We start from the raw sequence: 19,350 nt of genomic DNA, 5'->3' as shown, positions 1-19,350 counted from the left end.
CTCTCCATTCCTCTGAAGAAGGGAGTCCTACATAGGTTCTTCCTATTAAATAGCAAATTACATGAGACCAACCAAGTCTCCAGGAGCAAGCACATGGCCTCCATTGTATGTTCACCCTTAGCATAGAAAATTTCAAAGGAGCTGCTGGGCTCCGCGTTTTAGCAATTGTTGAGTGTCACAGTCCCCATTGATCAGCAAGCGGCACCATATCTTAGCTAAAGTTGTGTGAATCTTGTTGTGTTCTCATGAAAAAAAAAAAATGATAAACAGAACAAACAATGAGTGTAGAGATTGTAGTCACATTCAGGCCCTGGTGCCCTCAGGAAGCCCATGATCCCTCTACCACATAAGAAGACAACCGTATTATAAACACCCTTGCCAAATGTTATAAAGTAGCCTCTTGGAGGTCCGGCAAACTTTTTTTGGCCTTTGGCACATTACTTTTCGCAGAACATTTCCATTTTATAATAGACCACAACCCTTTCGTGATGCGGCGCCACCACCTCAATGTGTTTTTGGATGCTGGAGCTGAGTCTGATGATGCAGCATCATGGCACTGCACGCAGATAGCGTCAGGAGGCTTCTGCGGCACCCGGCAGATGTGCCAACTCTTTTGGGAGATTGAGAAGTCTCCCCTTCTTTTGGGAGCCTTATGGACATTTAGGAAGAGTTGACAAGTACAGTTATGAATGACACATGGCGGATGGGTGGACCTATTACTGATTTTGTACTGGGGCAAAGGAGCTTGAAGCCAAATGTGCCTCTACGTACAAAGTTCACACTTAGTTGCTTGTTATGGCTAGTCTCAGCAAAGTGTCATACAAGATTTGCAGGTAATAATGTTTCTGATTTCCAAGACATTAATGTACACCCGTTCTCTATCATTATACTAAACATATACTGTAGTACCTCATATGTGGCCCAGGCTAAGATAAATAGTAGGAGCCACAATGTACTTAGACACTTCCAATAAATTGTTTAACTACATCTGACTTCATCCAGGCTTCATTACTGACAACTCTGCTTTATATTTAGTATTAGAGCCTCTCGGTCTCCAGAGAACCCACAGCTCCCTCTGTCACCCAAAGAGCCTGTGCTTTGTCTTCTTTCACATAATTCCCAATGATGTAATGAACTAAATTCGCCAGCTTCTCCTCTCATTTATGCCGCACTCCCACTCTGATTGTGAACACTGGTTTATGCACATAGGTTATTTCTATGGATTTTTAGGATTTTTCCCAATACAGTTTTACGGCAGTGGTAAGCACAGATATATGCAGTATGTCACCAAGCAAGCAATGAGATGTATGGTATGTAACCATGCAAGCAGTGAGATGAATGTAATTATGTAAGCAGTGAGATGTATGTTGTGTAACCATGCAAGCAGTAAGTAGTTTGCCACCATCCAAGTAGTGAGAGATATGCCACTATGCAAGAAGCGAGGTGAATGTTACCATGCAAACAGTGAGATGTATGTAATCAAGCAGGCAGTGAGATGCAGGTCACCATGCAAGCAGGACATATATGCCACCATGGAAGAAGAGAGATGAATGTTACCATGCAAGCAGTGAGATGTTTGTAAACATGGAAGCAATTAGATGTCAGTCACCATTTAAGTAGTGGGATGTTTGTAAACATGTACAGTATGTACTGATGTGTTTGTAAACATGCAAGCAGTGAGATGTATGGTATGTCAGTCACCATGTAACAGTGAGGTGTACAGTATGTCACCATGCAAGTAATGAGATGTGCAGCAGGTATAGATGCAAACGCTGACATGTATGTAACCATGCTAGTCTTAAGGTGCATTGCATCATGTAAGCATTGAGAGCCTGTCACCATGCAAACAGCTGAAGGAAAAATCTCAACTGCTTTCATTTGCCTTCTTGCTACTTGTTACATTTGATAGGTTGCACTATACAAATAGTCATTTCTAAATTTTCTCTGCATCTACAGTATTAGCTTATTAAAACTGGACAGCAAAAGCCAACATTATTGTCTTTTTAACTCTATTAGGGATGTTTAAGAGCAAGAGCGGAACAGATAAAGAACACCAACTGAAGCCATCAAGAAGAAGTATGCCATGTTTAGCCCAGAGCCAAACCCACCCCCAGCATCTGAACAAGCAGTCTACAGTGCTCCAGCAGAATAAAGTCCAGCCTCAACCAGATAGTGAAGGATCGTCAGCAATCGATGCAGAGCCTCAGCAAGGTAAAACCTATTGATTCTTGACATAATAGGATTCAAGGTCAGAAGGCTTGGGAGTTGAAGGGCAATTCTAGTGTGTGGACTTTGTTATTGATCTGAAATTGTATATTATTATTATTATTATAATAATATTTTTACGGCAATAGAATAACCTATCAAACAAAAAAATAATATTTAATGGATATTATGTCACAGCATAGGAGGTAAGGCAATCATATATGTGCAGATTGTTCACAGATCTGAGGAATATTTCAGGGTTTTTCAATGTCTTTGATGATTGTAAGGACCATATAGAAGCAACATTGACATTTTCCGTTTCCTAGTAGTTTGCCTTTATCGTAGCATTCGAAAGCTGTGTTTCTTTTTGTCAGGAATTTGTGTCGCTGTTTGAATTGGCCAAATTATAATTATTTCAGTGCTTACTTGGTGTGCAGATTTAGTTTTCATGGCAATGAAGAGCAGTAGATATTACGGTAATGCACCTTAGTGGAAAAATTCCATTGACATGTCTAAAAATTATATAGAATATATATTCATGTCAGAAGCTGGTGATTATACAAAGATGAGCTGTGCTACATAGACATTGTTTGTCTCCGATGGCATTTATACCGAGTTTCATCTCTTGTGCCGTCCCCTGAACGACTTACATGTTTCCGCACCTTCAGTAGCTGGAGGATATTACACAGTACTGATTGCCAGTTGCTAAAAAAACAACACAAAAGAGATGCTGCACATCTTCTTTTTGGAAAAGATTAGGGCATTTCATATCGGCCACCTAGGAATCTCTCCCCTACTCTTCAAAAAGATGTTCTGCAGCAGCTGAAGTGTGTATTATATAGTTCTGCTACGAAACAACATAACACAAACCTCAGATGCTGTAGACCTCATTTTGGTAAAGGACGCTGAAGTTTCATATCAATCTATAGCGGAAAGGAATTTCCCAATAACTTATCAAAAAGATGTTCTGGCCTCCATTAGGTTAGTGTTCGCCAGTTTACTTTTCAGCAACTCCATGCTATTCCATACAGAGGCATCCAGTAAAACAATGTATACCATGTGGTATACATTTATTACCATGGTAGCCTACGGGTGATGTGCAGTGGCCAGGTTTGGGGTGGCCCCAACACTACGCTGGGTCCCCCGGACACTGTCAAGGTGTCACCACATGTTGCTGCTCTGCGGAAGGGATGGAAAGGCGTTGTGCACCCCAATGGGAAATAAGTCCAGAGAGTCAAGGTCTGCAGTAAACCAGGGTGCTTCTTTACTAGAGGAATTCAGGTGCAAAACAATACAGGCGAGGCATAGGGCTGGCTTCTCCAGGCTCCTCCCTGGCAGACGAAGGGTTTGATGCTGAGGAAAGGCCTAAACTAGCTGTCCCGCTCTCTTTTTTAGAAGGCTATTACTCTGGTCAAGGCCCACGGATTGCAGCTCAGTAGTCTGGATGGCTCCTTGGTCACAGGGCTGGTGATCCATGGTCTGTTGCTCAGCATCCCTATCTCAGCGTCTACTTCTGGTCATTCACTGGTCAGTCTGAAAGAGTTTTCCCCTCCAAGAACTGGTTCCTAACTGCAGAACACTAGGGGATCTGACTGCTCTCCTTATATACCATTTCTAGCTGGACTGGAACCTTCAAGTGAGAGGGGTCGAGTGGAGAAGCTCAGCACAAAAAGATACATTGTAACACTTTCCATCTCTCATAGACTTACATTAGAGCTTCAACGATACTCAATGGCAATAACACAGCAGTTTTTCCAGATGAAAACAAGTTTCCAGACATAACAGCATAGCAAAAACCAGACACTGGTTTTGGTGGTAAACAAGTCTGGCTTTTTCCCTCCAAAACATGCTCTTCTTTAAACCCTATGGCAGCTGTGGAAAATTACCTGCTTCTTATTCAAAGTCCCAAAAGTCTCTCAGCATACATTAAACCTTTCACCAAAGCCATGTAAATACAGTGCAAGTGAACAAGATATATATCACAACATACATATAAAATGCAGTTAATCAGTATTAAACAGTGAAAGTTAACCCTTTCAAGTGAAATAAAGTAAGAAGTTTATATCTTTGCATAGGAGAAATAAGCACTTTTCCAGCAGAGATGCTTTCTGCAGTTAAAGTGACTATTCCAAAACCAGGGAAACCACCAGACACCCCACAAAACTTTAGGTCTATTTCACTACTAAACACGGACTTGAAAATATATGCTAAAGTCCTTGCTAACCGTTTGGCCCCTATTTTACCTACTTTAATAAACTGTGACCAATCAGGCTTTATTAAAGGCAGACAAAAAAATAGCTAATACCAGAAGAGTTGTGAATAACATAGACTATATTGAGAGATCAGGCCTAGAAGCGGTTTTAATAACTCTGGATGCCGAGAAGGCATTCGACCGCATTAATTGGTCGTTTGCCTTCTCCGTGCTACAGATAATGGGAATTTGCGGCCCCTTCCTAGGAGCTGTGAAGGTACTATATAGCAACCCCTCAGCAAAAGTATGTGTTAATCATACCCTGTCATCAACATTTACAATCACCAATGGTACCCAACAAGGTTGCCCCCTCTCTCCTCCTATATTTACCATGTCTATAGAGCCTTTAGCACAGGCCATTCGCCTTTCTAAACAAATAAAAGGTGTAAACATATTGACTCTAAGCTCCCCAGAACATGCCTGCGGTTATGGAGATTATTTGCCAATTTGGCAAATACTCCTTTTACAAAGCCAATAAGAAAAAGTCACAAGCCCTTCCCATCAATATTCAAACTTTCTCCTTGCAGAAACTGCAAGCCAGATTTAAAGAGGACCTTTCACCACTCCTGACCTGCCTATTTTAATAGCTCCATGCATTTTGCACGTACTAACAATTCTGGAGGATCTATTCTTATGTCTCTATGTTGTACGACTCCTTTATTTTTTGCACTAGAAGTTATGAATGAATTGCTATTAGCCTTCAGTAAGGGTACAGAGGGGAGGTAACCAGTTTCAGACTGTGTACCTGCACAGTCTGAAAATGGCAGCACTGATTGGATAGAGTGAGTTTGTACAGGTACATACCCCCAACTGGTTACCTCCCCTCTGTACCCTTACTGAAGGCTAATAGCAATTCATTCATAACTTCTAGTAGAAATAAGAAAGTAATGGCACAACATAGAGCCATAAGAACAGATGCTCCAGAATTGTTATTAGACGAGGAATGCATGTAGCTATTCAAACAGGAATGTCAGGAGGTCCTCTTTAAGTTAGACTGGCAAACATAAAGTGTTCAATATCTGGGTACAAATGTCACCAATAAGATAAAACTCCTGTATCGCCCTTTACTTGAGGAAGTAGAAAGAGATCTAGCCCAATATAGCAAACAGGAAATATCTTGGGTGGGTCGCATAGAGACTTTCCAGATGCTCACTCTTGCAAAAATATAATAACAATTTTGGACAGTCCCTATTTCCCTACCACTGTCTTTTTTCACTCGTATCAATAGGATTCATAATACATTTATATGGGCTCCCAGATTACCGCGCATAGCTTACAAACTGTTGAACAAATATAGGAAAGCTGGAGGACTAGGTCTTCCCAACATAGACGATTACTACCTTGCTACCTGTCACGGTACCTTTTGTGACAGAGGTTAGAAGATCGGAGAGACTGACTGCACGTGAGGTCTCTTGATTCTCAGTGTTGTGGTTTGGTAATGACCACACCTCTTGTCAGGTGCAGCCCGTGGTCATTACTGCATTCCCTATTTAGTTTGGTTTCACACTTCATACCATGCGATTGATATTCTCTGCTTGGATTTGGAAGAGTTGGTGTGTGGACCTTACCTGTATTCCTGCTCATCCATTTTCTATAAGATAAGTTGCACTGCTCTTTGTATTTGGTTGTTTTCCCTGTGCTTGTTGTTACTAGGTCTTAGGGAGACGTTGGTTCGTTCACCTGGGAAGGAACCAGTAGTCTTATTCCCTGCCACTACCTAGGGCATTTCAGGGCTCCTATGGTCTAGGTTCAGGTGTATGTATTTTCCCACCTTCAGGGTCTATACATACTGACAGGAGTCAGGGCCAGGTTTAGGGGCTTCCTAGGAGGTGCCTTTTTCCCTTTCCCTAGCCTTGAGGCCTAGTTCTGTGTCCCTCCCCTCCCCTGTATTCGTGACAATACCAACACGAGTTTCCTGAGAGAATGGAGGAGAGGAGATGTACAACAACTATGGATACACATAGAGACAGCTACAGCTGTCTCTCCTAGCCACAATTTAAAGGCGCTACTCATAGCTGCTCTAGACCCACCACTTCCCCTGGGATCCCTACCAAGTTTCCTATCTACCTCAACTTCATTATGGAGGACTTTTCACTCCAAAGCTCCCAAAACTCAATTCTCCCTCTAATAGCCTTACCTCTGTAACATTCCTCTTTGAAGACTCCCATCTCAAACAGTTCTCCTCCCTACATGAACAATATCTAATTTCTCATAAAGACTTCTACATGTATCTTAGAATAAGATATATCTTCCAAAATAAAGACCCTTTCAAGGTATCGGCATGTAAAGAGATCCTTGATCTCTGGAACACTGAAAGCCCTTCATTGAATGGCTTGAGGCCTATTTATTTTATTATTGACTTCAAACGAAAGTTTAAGTCCACACCATTTATTTCATGAGGAAGAGATAGGTAAGGTTTTTCCAGACTTAAATTGGTCATTTTTGTTCTCTTTCATATCTATTACATTCACTTGTGTTACTCACTATGAAGCTGCTATTAAAACAATGCTTAGATGGTATCTCACACCTGACAGACTAAGTCACATATACCCGGGCACTTCCAATTTGTGTTGGCGAGGATGTAGGGGCAGGGGAACCCTCCTTCATATCCTCTGGTCATGCCCCATGATTCAAACTACGTTGAAAGACAGTTTCACACTCCTTTCCTCCATCACAGGAAACCATATCATTCCCTCCCCAGAACTGGCCCTATTGTTTCATAATTTAGTAAATTTTCCAACCAGGTCACGATGCGTTATAGCCCATATCTTGTTGTCTACAAAATTGGTTACAACGAGATATTGGAAGTCCCCAACTATTCCTCAATTGAAAGAAGTGATAGACTTGGTAAAATACCTTATGTGCATATGAAAAGATGATAGCTTATATGAACCACACCTACCCCCGATTTGAATCCTCGCGGATCTGGCTGTCCTCTACTTACATAGTTATACCTAGCCAATAATAACTTTTGGCATCTTTTATTATTGCTGAGAGTGTTTAGTTTAATTTTGTTCTATTTTCTTTACTATCTTTTTTCTTTTATATTTGGTTGATGTATTATGTACCTTCCAATTTGACTCGACTTTTAGTCGGAGCATTACCTCTGTGTGCATACATTTCAAGCATATGTTACAACAATCTGATGTATTACTCATTCACCAAAATGTAAGATCTGTTGTGCTTGGATGCATACTTGCCACTTGACTTTGGAATACCCATCATTTTGTGATGTTCTTCTTTAATGTTAACTGGATACATTGTTTTGTATTTGTCTATTTAAAAAATCCAATAAAAAACTATTGTCATAAAATTGAAATCCTTGAATTAATACTTGGACTAGATATTTATTTTCTCAAAATGTATATTACACACCTTTCAAATATGTATTTCACCTACAAGATTCTTGTACGGCAGTGATCTGTCACCAGTGGCTCTGAAGCCACTTGCGCCTGTAACACCCCCCCCCCCCTTTCTCCCTGCAATTGAAAGCTTCACGTGTTATTGTGCACCAGTAGCCTCAGGGATATCATAGCATTATTGGACCCTAGCACTAGGACATAAAAAAAAAAAATTGAAAATATAAGATTATATATATATATATATATAATCAGTATATACAGTATCATAACATAAGCATAAGATAACATATAATGTATATAAACAACATAAATATAAGACATAACATATAAACAACATATAATATAGATAAGAATACATAGCTAGTGTTGAGCGAATTAAAGCATGCGTTTTGTAGTAACAAATCATTTTTTTTTCTAAAATGGTAGCTGCACATGTTACAATGTGTCACATCCCTATAACAAACCTCCTCCTGTACAGTTTCACTGTGAGCTGAGCATAGGGAGAGACGTGATGAGCGCTAGGAACAATGTTGCTGGTGACTTGGAGAGTGCAGAGACAGTACAGGGAGATCATAGGGAAAGTTCTTTGAGAATGTAGGGAGAGCACAGGGAGAACATAGGGAGACTGCTGGTTGAATGTAATCACCTTGTGCATCTTGTTCAACTGCTGTGAAATTCATGGTTAATCCACTACATTACTGTTCAGCTACTGTACACTATGGCTGACATAGTTGCCTAGGTCCTCCAAAGTAACAGGCAGTGGTAAAAATGTTGCTATAGCCAGCATAAGTAACAGCCACAGCAAGAAGCCAGACTGCCACTGTCATCCAGCGGTCATGTTTTGACCAACAATCCAGTTCTTTACAATCATCTGAAGTGACAACAGATACACATAGCCAGTGGGTTCCTTTGAAACCATGCTGCCTCTGTGGCTTCACCCTAAAATTCCTGAACCTGCCTTTTGCTTTTGCTGCTTCTTCTGCTAGCGAAGGGTGGGAGCACATGTTGCAAGAGGTCAGGGACCTACGCAAGAGACAGTGATGGTGACACAAATGACGAACAGACAGATGTAGATGATGACGTAGCCGATTGCATGTGGAAGTCAGATGAAGAGAGGGCACCGACATCATCGGGGGTCGAGGGTGGCAGCGTGCTCGTAAGACAGCATTGTGGAAGCGTGCCTATGAGACAGCAGAGAGTAAGAAGTGGGAGATCTTCAGCCAAATGCAGGAGGAGTACACCATCTGCTACTCGGGAGACTACCCGTGAGGAACACACTAGCAGTACAGGGGTTCACAAAAGCAGCAGCAGGCAGACATTACACAGTGGTGAAGGGAAAAATGACATACTCACCAGTATGCTGGGCACGTTAGCATGGCGGTATGCAGGATGCATGGGCAGAAGGTGAGGCGCGCCCAAAATGCTAATGTTGGAACAATGGCCCTGCATCAACACATGGAGCGTCACCATAAAGTGGCATGGGAAAACCGTTCCACTCATTTAGTGTTACAGCCTGATGCAGCAACCACTGCAACTCCCAACGGCCCGCACCCCCTCTCCAGTAGTCAGGGCTCGTCAACGTCAGCACAACATTTTCCCATCAACCTCAATGTTGTCTATTGCTCCTGATGCTCCTCCTCATCACTTGTTTTGATAGCAATCGATCATCGAGGTGATTGCAAAAAGACAACAGTATGCATGCACTCATCGAGTGGTGCATAAGCTGAACGTGCACCTGGCCAAGTTGCTGGTACTACACTATCTCCCTTTCTGTGTAGTTGACTATGGAAGTAGTATGTAGTAGAATATGGAAATCATTCTTTTTATGCACCCCTTAGGGGGGCCAGTTCTCAATGATTACATCCTCATTTTTTGCTGGCTTTACTTCTTCCAAATCGTTCTTTGCATTCCCCATGTCCGAGAAAAGCTAGCAGGATGCAGAGAGAGTATGCACTATGAGGTACTCTTCATATGTAGTTGCAGGATGCAAGGGTTAAAGGTAAGTATAACTTTAATTATTATGTAAAATGTATATAGTGGTCAATTATTGGCCCCATGCGGCCCCTTTATGTAATTCTCATACAAAAGGGGCATTTTCTGGAGATTGCAGGCCACAACAGCAATAATTTGCATATTGTGCCACACATCTAACCAGCCAAACCCAATACCAGCAACAGCCCCTGTTTGGCTCACATGTTATATGGCAGCTACTAGTTTTCATGCTCCTGTCCCTTATGGCAATAATCCAGTGGCCATGTTTGATTCATTCACCATGTTTGGCCCATCTGGTTTAAAAGTTCTTCATTGTTTGTTGTTTTCAGAGCATATTTTTGGTTTTGCATTTTCATTTTAAAATCCTTTGATCCTTTGTCCTATTCATCCTAATAGAGATATATTAGGGTGAATAGGATTTTGACGCGCTCCTTGCTGAGCTGTGCCTCGTGCACAGTGCAGCAGGGAGGTTACCATTGCAGCCATGGAAATCCTCAGAAGCATCCAGGCGGCCATGATAACTAATAAAGCCTCACAATTTCACTATAGGGGTTCTTATTGGAAGGCAGAGGGAGCTGCATCACTCTGCTTACCTCACATTTGCATGATCGCTGCATCTGAGAGGTTAAATGACAGGGTTCGCCGGAATTGCCATTCCCTGTCATTGCAACTGGGTGACTGATGTATGATACAGCCGGCACTATTGGAACTGTTGGCACCGATGCATGCCAAATTCCCAGTAGTGTAATAAATCGTGCTGGGTAGGGTTGTTGTGACAGATTTTAAATTAGTTATGCCTCTGTGTGAAACTGAAAAAATGTAAATTTTGGAAGTCATCTGGACTGGCCCAAGAACAATCTTACTCTATGAGCTGTTGAGATTTATACAAGATTATTAATAAACCTTATCCATGCAAACGGAATGGCCCCCATTTATTTAAAACATGCACCAGTGCTATCGGCATCCAAATAAATGAACTATCTGTGTCAAATCAGAACCCAAAGTCAATCAGAATTTCAGGTTAAGACTCAGATATGAAATCAAAACCAAATCACAGACGTCTGTCGGCCTTTTTCAGTTCTAAAAAACGCATTGCTGTATTAGGCTTTAAACAAATCCTCTTGCATCAACTATGTTTTTTTTTCAAGTCTGGAGTATATGCACAGAGACAACTAAAGTCAATTTCCAGAACCAGAAAACCAAATACAGAATAGATCTCGTCTTTCTAGTGCCATTTTCAGATTTCTTAAAAAAAAAAAAATATCTGAATTAGTAGAGAAGAGTCGTAACTGGAAAAGCCTGCCGGATCTGCTAAATGCAGATATGAAACAAACAACCATCCCTCCGGAGGACCCCGCATGCCTGTGTATTACATAGATAGCCAATGAATCTCAATGAGAACTGTGTAATGCTTCATTTCCCCTGTGGTGGCGCTGCAGGAAAAGTGAACACTTGCTACCAGTTTCCATCACCGATTGCAGCTTTTTGCTTGGGGTCCCAGCAGTTTGGTGGAGACAGGCAACACCTTTAAAGGGGTTGTTCACCCCTGGCGGATTTTCATGAAGACTCCCCATCATGGCCGGACCTACGGAGGGAATCCCACCACTGGGATCCGGCTCCTTTGCTCCCACACAGCTACTTCCGTTCTCTCTGTATTAGCATCCGGTTGTATATGGGTCCGGTGGCTGCTGCAGCGTTGACATATACTCCATGCGCCATGTCACTGGGGAGAACAAAGAACAGAGAACAGAAGAGGCTGTGGGGGAGCAAGGGAGCTGGAATCCAGCGGAATAGATCAGGTAAGTCTAATTCCCTCAGAAGGTTTGGCCACACAGGAGTTCTGCCTTAAAGGCCCCTTTTTAACCATTCCAGGTGATGGTAACAGATGGTGTTGAGCGAATCGAAGTCCGAATTCCAGGATAAATTTGATTCGCCGTGACGTGGTAGTGAATCTGTTTAACCTGAAATAGTGCAAAAAAAACTAAAATATCATACATACCTGCTCCATTTGCTTGCGACATGCCATCAGCCTCCATCTAGCTTGGAGATCTCAGCCAAAATCCTGTGCGCGGTGACGTATGATGTCACCATGCCAGCCGGCATGATGACGTCATCTCAGGCTACGCAAGATTTCGTGCCAGATCTTCAAGCTAGCATATATGGAGCAGGTAAGTATGATTTTTATTTATTTATTTTTTAAATTTCACTATTGCTTTCAGATGCCGCGAGCATGTATGACAATGAAGGGGGGGGGGGGGGGCGGCACAGTAGCGGTTCCCTGTCTTTGCACCCATTACTTACAAAGAAATGCTCTTTGTGACAAAGTAATTTGTCATGAAGCAAATTTTTTGCAAAGTTCAGCGAAGCAGCCAATTAAAATGTTCCAATATTTTGCTCATCTCCAGTAACAGATATAGTAAGGTTCTTCAAAGAGAAGTCTATCTACATGCTGTGGTCTGAGGATCACAAGGCATTGATAACAAAAAGTTTCAAGATCACTTTAATTATGAAATTCACTTGATTGCATTTGTGGCATGTTTAATGGGTTCTTGATTCCTTAGTAAAGGTTGTGCAATTTAAGTGCCTTAATTGTTAATTGCCGATGAGGCAGCAGTGATGTGGGTGCATATATGCAAGCTGCTACACAAAACCACCCATATAGCCTTCAAAGAGCAAGAAATGCACTTGAAATGGATCTTGGCCGAAGAAAAAATGTGCTGTGTCGTGCTCAGTCTCCACACACAAGCCATTAGGTTTAATGCAAAGGGTGAAAACGGAGAGAGAAGCATGGTGAGTCTCGTAATCTCTTCATCGTCACTTGCTATTTTGAATTTTCTTTACTCTGAGTTTCTTAATGGAACTGATTGGTCCCACCATATTTTATGGGGATCGCTGTTGTTTTTGTTTCACTATTGCCAGTACTGGTCAAACCCATTAAAGTGATTATCCCACAAAAGTGTTACTATGAAATGAACAAGACCATTACAAATGATGTATTTTTGCAATAGACTTAAAAAAAATTTTTTTTATGTAGATGACATTTTCCTTTCTGGTAGCACCCCCTGTTGTTTATCCTTCTGGTCCACCTTCTCCTGCATTCAGTGGTTGACGTGCTCAGTAGCTTCTCTGCCCCATTCCTCCTTTCACTGCTGGCATAGTGATTTCATAGAGAAGCAGGTGAAGTGGTCCAGATACCTTTCATTCATTCATTCCTACTTCTAAATTGATGGAAGTATACATCTCTCACTAGATTGTGGGGGCATTACATATTATATGTATCTCTGGGGCTTTATGTGAGGGGTTATTTTCTATGAGGCCAAGGAACGGATTAACAAGAACTAATTGCAATGCATCCTGAAAGATGAAGGTGCTTGATTGTCTCATGTGAAGAGTGGCAGCCCACCCACAGAAAGGGAAGAAAGTCTTCTTGATATGTGAGTATAATTTTTTTTTTTACTTTCTGGCATGACCACTTTAAAGGAAATCTGTCACCAGTTTTATGCCACCCTATCTCAGAGACCCTGATTGAAACACTGTGTTATTTGTTTTGACCCAAAGTTTTCTTAAAAGGCCTATTGATCAGCTCCAGTGCAAACCAAGTGCTGGAGTTCACTCAATACAGGGAACTGCCTGGGGAGTCGTATTCATAGGCAAAATGCTGTACCTGGAAGATTCCCGGTGGGCCAACTGCCATGTGTCCCATTGAAAACCCTCACTACACTGAAGGCCGCCCTCAATTCCTTAATTAGAGCTGAAGTGCACCTCTAACACAACCACTTTTATGACTGCAGGGCAGACTAGAAGGACATTGTGATCGTCTCTGCTGTTATTCTGCTATGTTTTTTTATCTGTAGCCCAGAGAAAGACATATGCTGAGTATGTGCTAAGTGTTGCAATGGAGACCCACCCAAGATAAGTTTTTTTTTTCCGGTTTCACTTTGCAAAACACACAGCCTCCAAGTCAGACTCATAAAAACTCTATTACAATTATTGCAAAGGAAAGACGTTTAGATGTTTAGGTTCAGCCTCATTTACGTACTTGGTACTTGAAAATTCATGCCCTGAGGAAACAGGAACGTCTGTCTGCCATGTTACCGATCGCTGATGTATTCTGCACTTGAAGTCCAGGTATTTGCTATTGACATAAATGTTAGCATGGAGGATGTTCAGGAGACATAAATTGCATTATCTTCAGCTAGAACTCCTATTGGTGAAGCTGTTGTTATTGACTCCATCGCCTGAAGAAATTTGTTGACTTGCATTCCTTTAGTAATACTGCAGATCCATGAATAAAGGGAAACACTTACGATCGTTTCTTGTTGGATCTGATAGGAAGGAGGAAAAATGGTAATTGCAATGTTATAAGATGTTCTGGATAAAGACTGTCACCATGATATATAAGAGTGTGCTAGAAGATTACTGCAATGAGAAACAAAGAGTGGAGACCGCAGTGCAGACATAGCATTGACAGAGCCACCCAGATGATGGCTCATAGTGATATATCACAATATTAATATCGCTTCCACTGTATATATTGGGCCATCCATCGTTGCAATCCACTGGCATGATATTTATTTTAGCCACAATGGATGGTCTCACTGAGACTCCGGGCTTTTTAGACTATTTAATTGCTACTTCACATATTGGATGTTGCCATACCCCATGGTTGGGGTGTATATTGACTGATCTATTAGGCAACATTCATCACATTCTTTACCCTTCCCCTTCAGTAAGTAATTTTTTTGGGGGTTTCAGTCTAGGTGTCGTAGGTTTGTCCCCATTTTTATGGAGTTTCCTAATAAAGTTGTTTATTATTTTTAATGTTTTCCTGAGGTAGTGATTCAGACATAGTATACCCTCCAGAAGAGAAAAAAGTCACGACAGAGTGCCTCTCTCAAGAGTGTCCCAACCTAAAGAACATTAATGAGCCATGAGCAAGAAATTATCAATGGATTGTATATCTCAAACCATCTAGTTTTGTCCAGACTTATATAAATATGCCCCAATTTGAAGATCAGGTAAGGCTTAAAATGTCCCATAGAAGGGGGTGCAGGTTGTGAAAATTTTGATCTTCTAAGGTTTAGTTTAAACTTAATCAATCACATTTTTGGTTTCAAAGAAATTCAGTATTCGCAGAGGTGCCAAAAGAGTGAGCTATTATGGGATACTGGCTGGTGTCTTCTGGGTGATTTCTCTGTGCTAGGGTTGCCTAACGCCAGTCAATGTAGTAGTGCCGTCAATGGGAGGGCTACTTGCAGCTTTGCACATGTGTGTGTAAGCATGTTATCTGTATTTAATTTATTTTCTGTTGGGTATGAAGCACCAACATGTTCTATAGTGCAGTAACTGCCATTAATCATCAGTGTCTCTGTCACCAATGAAGTTCACAATTTCATTTACCCTTAGATACACACAAACTGGGGCCAATTTCAAGGGATGCCAATTAACCATTCACAGTTCATTTTGATCCAGATATACTCAGGGGTGCACATAGCCTTTCTGCTGCCTGAGGCAAAATCTGAAACAGCGCCCCTCCCATGCCAATTTCTTAAACTGATCCCTTTGCCACAATGAAAGCGCTCATTGCCCTTGCCCCTACCTGGTGCTGCTTGTGAGGCGATTGCCTCACCTGGCCTCATTGGTGGTGTACCATATACAGCCTGCCCAGTCTCTAGTGACCCATTGATATCTTCTTTGTCTGATAGTATATTGCCTTGTTGACCAATTGGTGCAATGTCAACTCCTGGTGATATAATATATATTACAGGTTCCCTGTAGTGATTAGTATGTTGTTGGCCAAACACGCCAAGAATGTCGGGATTGACAACGGTCTAATGTGTATGGGGACTTTCTCCTGACAGATATAGTCTGGAAGAAAGAATCAGGAGAAGTGAATATTTTTGCAGGATCTTTGTTCCTCCAAGAGATAAGAGTATCTAACAGTGGCTTTCCCCCTCCATCACTATTGACAACATACATGTTCAACTAAACTGAATGTGAGTAAGTAAGGACTATGAAGGTGTCGGAAGTGAAAGCTGTTGACCAAACTATTGTTCAGGGGACAACTGTTAAATGCTTGGCCAGCTTTAGTTTTTGGTGTTCTGTTCTGCCAGTGTTATCAAAATTACCCGTTCCTTGTCATTGAGTGGTTTTGTGTCCTGTCTTTAGTCAGTGATTTAGAGGCTGGACTTTGTCATCCATTGGTTGTCCATGATAATCTAGTTTGGCCATAATACCAGTGTCCATGATAATCTTATTTGGTCCTGACTTAATAGATTGAATTAGACAATTTGAGAATGAATAAACTTAACAGATATAGGACTCTTGTAGCACATGGCCAGCACTCTATGGTGAAACAAGAAAGAAAATATTGTTTCAATCACATCCTACCTGAATGATTTTCCTCAATGGAGTGCCAGTTAACTTTCTGTGTGTGTATACCAGGTGTATACCTTTCAGCCCAATCTACAGCACGCATGTGGAAATTCCGAAAATAGCCAAGCAAGTACGTTTGGCTATTTTCTGAAGTCCAACAGTACTGAATGGAGAGTGAACCACTTATGCAGGGCCACCTCTCCATTCACTTCTATGAGACTGATGGAAATAGCTGAGCCTTTGCTCGGCTATTTTCGGAACTCCCATAGCAGTGAACGTTTCTTGTCCATCGTGATCTTTCAGCATGCTAAAAAAATAAACGCTCCTCGTTAATAGATCTGTTCTTATAATATGGAGTCATCTACTCACTAACAATTTCAAACATGCCTTTTAACCAAGCATCCGTCCCCCATCTTTACATCTAATAACAAAGAACAATTTAAAAGTGAACGAGTAGCGACCGCAAGTACGAATGATTATCTATGTGTATAATAAGAAGAATTTTGACGTTAACGAGTCGCTACATCTGACATCTGCTGGTGTACCTTTAGCCTGGTTGATTGGTGCAGTACTAAAGCCCGCTAATGTGACATCATCCTTAAATTCTGTATGAAACTTTTTTTTTTTTTTTGTTTTTGCTTTAATTCTGTGTGAACGAGTTGGCTTTAATTATAAAGTTGTATACAGCTCCCTAATTGTATTTGACTAATTGTACTTAAAAGCAATTAGATGCAAAAGAAAACAAAAGGGAGAAAATAAATGTGATCAGCTATGAAATGGTGTTCACACAGAGAAAAGTCTAATGCTGTTAGCGGTTGACTACATAATTAGATATTGCTTCAAACTGAATTCATATAAACTTGTGTACTGGAGCAGAATATTTCTAGTCCTGATCAGGCCATTTATTTCCTCTTCTGTTTCTTCTGGGTCGAGCTTTATGAATTCTTATGATGTAGTTAGGTTTGGGCTGACTTACCTGAGTATCTTCTGGTGGGCCCAGGCTCTGACACAATTATAGCTTACAAAGGTCCATCTGAAAACAACTTCATCTGGAAATGACTTGGTGATCCCATGAATAATGTAAAAATGAAAATCACACATCATATAGTACATGACAATCTCTTCCTACCAAAGCTAGAACCAGCCCTGTACCTCACATGGATACAGAGATCCCTCCATTCATTGCTCCACTTCTGCTAGATTTAGTTTCCTTTCTCAGGGGTGTGTCCTTTCTGCTGCAGCATGTGCTTTAATCTCAGTGAGCTGGACAATTTTTTTTAAAAAGTGCAAACAGCAGGTGGCACCATACAGATATATTTCGGTGATTGCCTCACCAGCTATACGAAATTTGTAATATATCCAATTACAAAGGTATTCAGATTCAGGTTTGAAAAATGTAGAATATTTTATGTAGAAAAACCCCTTTAATGTTATGGACTGGGGTGTACCTGGCCTTTCAGCTGCCTGAGGCCAAAACTAAAATGCCCTCCCTTTTCTCCTAGGCATATTCTCAATCTAAAACCCCCCATTCCCCATACCTACTGCTAAAGGCATATTTGGATAAACATTATATGCAGCACTTCCAAACATGCACTACTCACAAAAAGTTATTGATATTTGGCTTGTGGGTGAAATTTCAGGATGAACCTAAAATGCACTTTAAACTTTACCGGTGGACTTAATGTGACCTTCTCTAAACTTTTGAATGCACATGTCCAGCTGTTTAAGGTTTCAGTACTTTTTGCACAACTTGCTTAATGGCAAAATTCACAACAGGAGTTTGATCCATGAATGGCCCAATAAATGTCCTGGTTCAGTTGTAGTGCACTGAAGATAAAATATTTTAGTCCTCCTCCTGGGTGGGCCTCTTCTGAGTTTGGGCTCCATAGCAGCTGCTTCTCCTGCTTTGACTATAGCTATGCCCCTGCGTATTAACATATAGTGTCCTCTCATCTCACCCGTCAGACAGGTAGGTTCAATGGATTCTTCTGGCTTGTGGCTTGGACAGTCTTAAATCAGGACATGGTGACCAGAAAAAGCCTGCCACCTAAGTAATAAACACAAGTAGGGATGAAAGTCTGGGTTCGGGTTCGGTGTTCGTCGCTTTCTTGGCGCTTTTGTGACGCTTTCTTGGCGCTTTTTGAAAGGCTGCAAAGCAGCCAATCAACAAGCGTCATACTACTTGCCCCAAGAGGCCGTCACAGCCATGCCTACTATTGGCATGGCTGTGATTGGCCAGAGCACCATGTGACCCAGCCTCTATTTAAGCTGGAGTCACATAGCGCCGCCCGTCACTCTGCTCTGATTAGCGTAGGGAGAGGTTGCGGCTGCGACAGTAGGGCGAGATTAGGCAGATTAACTCCTCCAAAGGACTTGATTAATCGATCGATCTGCAGCTGTGCATCATTGAGCTGCTGAAATTCAATTGCTCACTGTTTTTAGGCTGCCCAGACCGTTTGTCAGTCACTTTTTTCTGGGGTGATCGGCGGCCATTTTGTGTCTTGTGCGGTGCTGCGACCAAGTGCATCCAAGCTGCGACCAAGTGCATTTAACCCTCAATGGTGTGGTTGTTTTTTGGCTAAAGCCTACATCAGGGTGAAGCTGTCACACCAAGTGCATTTAACCAGCAATAGTCTGTAAATTTTTTGGCCATATACTAAATCAGGGGCAAGCTGCGCCTGTCACCAAGTGCATTTAACCCTCAATGGTGTGGTTGTTTTTTGGCTAAAGCCTACATCAGGGTGAAGCTGTCACACCAAGTGCATTTAACCAGCAATAGTCTGTTAATTTTTTGGCCATATACTAAATCAGGGGCAAGCTGCGCCCGTCACCAAGTGCATTTAACCAGCAATAGTCTGTTCATTTTTTGGCTATTTACTACATCAGGGGCGAGCTGCGCCCGTCACCAAGTGCATTTAACCCTCAGTAGTGTGGTTGGTCAAGCTGTCACACCAAGTGCATTTAACCAGCAATAGTCTGTTCATTTTTTGGCCATATACTACATCAGGGGCAAGCTGCGCCTGTCACCAAGTGCATTTAACCCTCAATGGTGTGGTTGTTTTTTGGCTAAAGCCTACATCAGGGTGAAGCTGTCACACCAAGTGCATTTAACCAGCAATAGTCTGTTAATTTTTTGGCCATATACTAAATCAGGGGCAAGCTGCG

At 41.6% G+C, this 19,350-nt stretch overlaps 1 protein-coding gene across 1 annotated transcript in view; it reads left to right on the top strand.

Annotated features, from left to right (window-relative positions):
* The window catches only part of ANO3 (anoctamin 3), a 377,782-nt gene that overhangs the window by 278,942 nt on the left and 79,490 nt on the right, over positions 1-19,350 (top strand). Inside the window, exon 2 of the mRNA XM_044269272.1 lies at positions 2,017-2,211. Coding sequence (XP_044125207.1) covers positions 2,017-2,211 — 195 coding nt within the window. The remainder of the gene's footprint in view (positions 1-2,016; positions 2,212-19,350) is intronic.

This window comes from Bufo gargarizans, chromosome 10 (genome assembly GCF_014858855.1).
Source record: "Bufo gargarizans isolate SCDJY-AF-19 chromosome 10, ASM1485885v1, whole genome shotgun sequence".
NCBI lineage: Eukaryota > Metazoa > Chordata > Amphibia > Anura > Bufonidae > Bufo > Bufo gargarizans.
The sequence above is the reverse complement of the archived record's forward strand: the minus strand, read 5'-3'. Positions and strand labels throughout refer to the sequence as shown.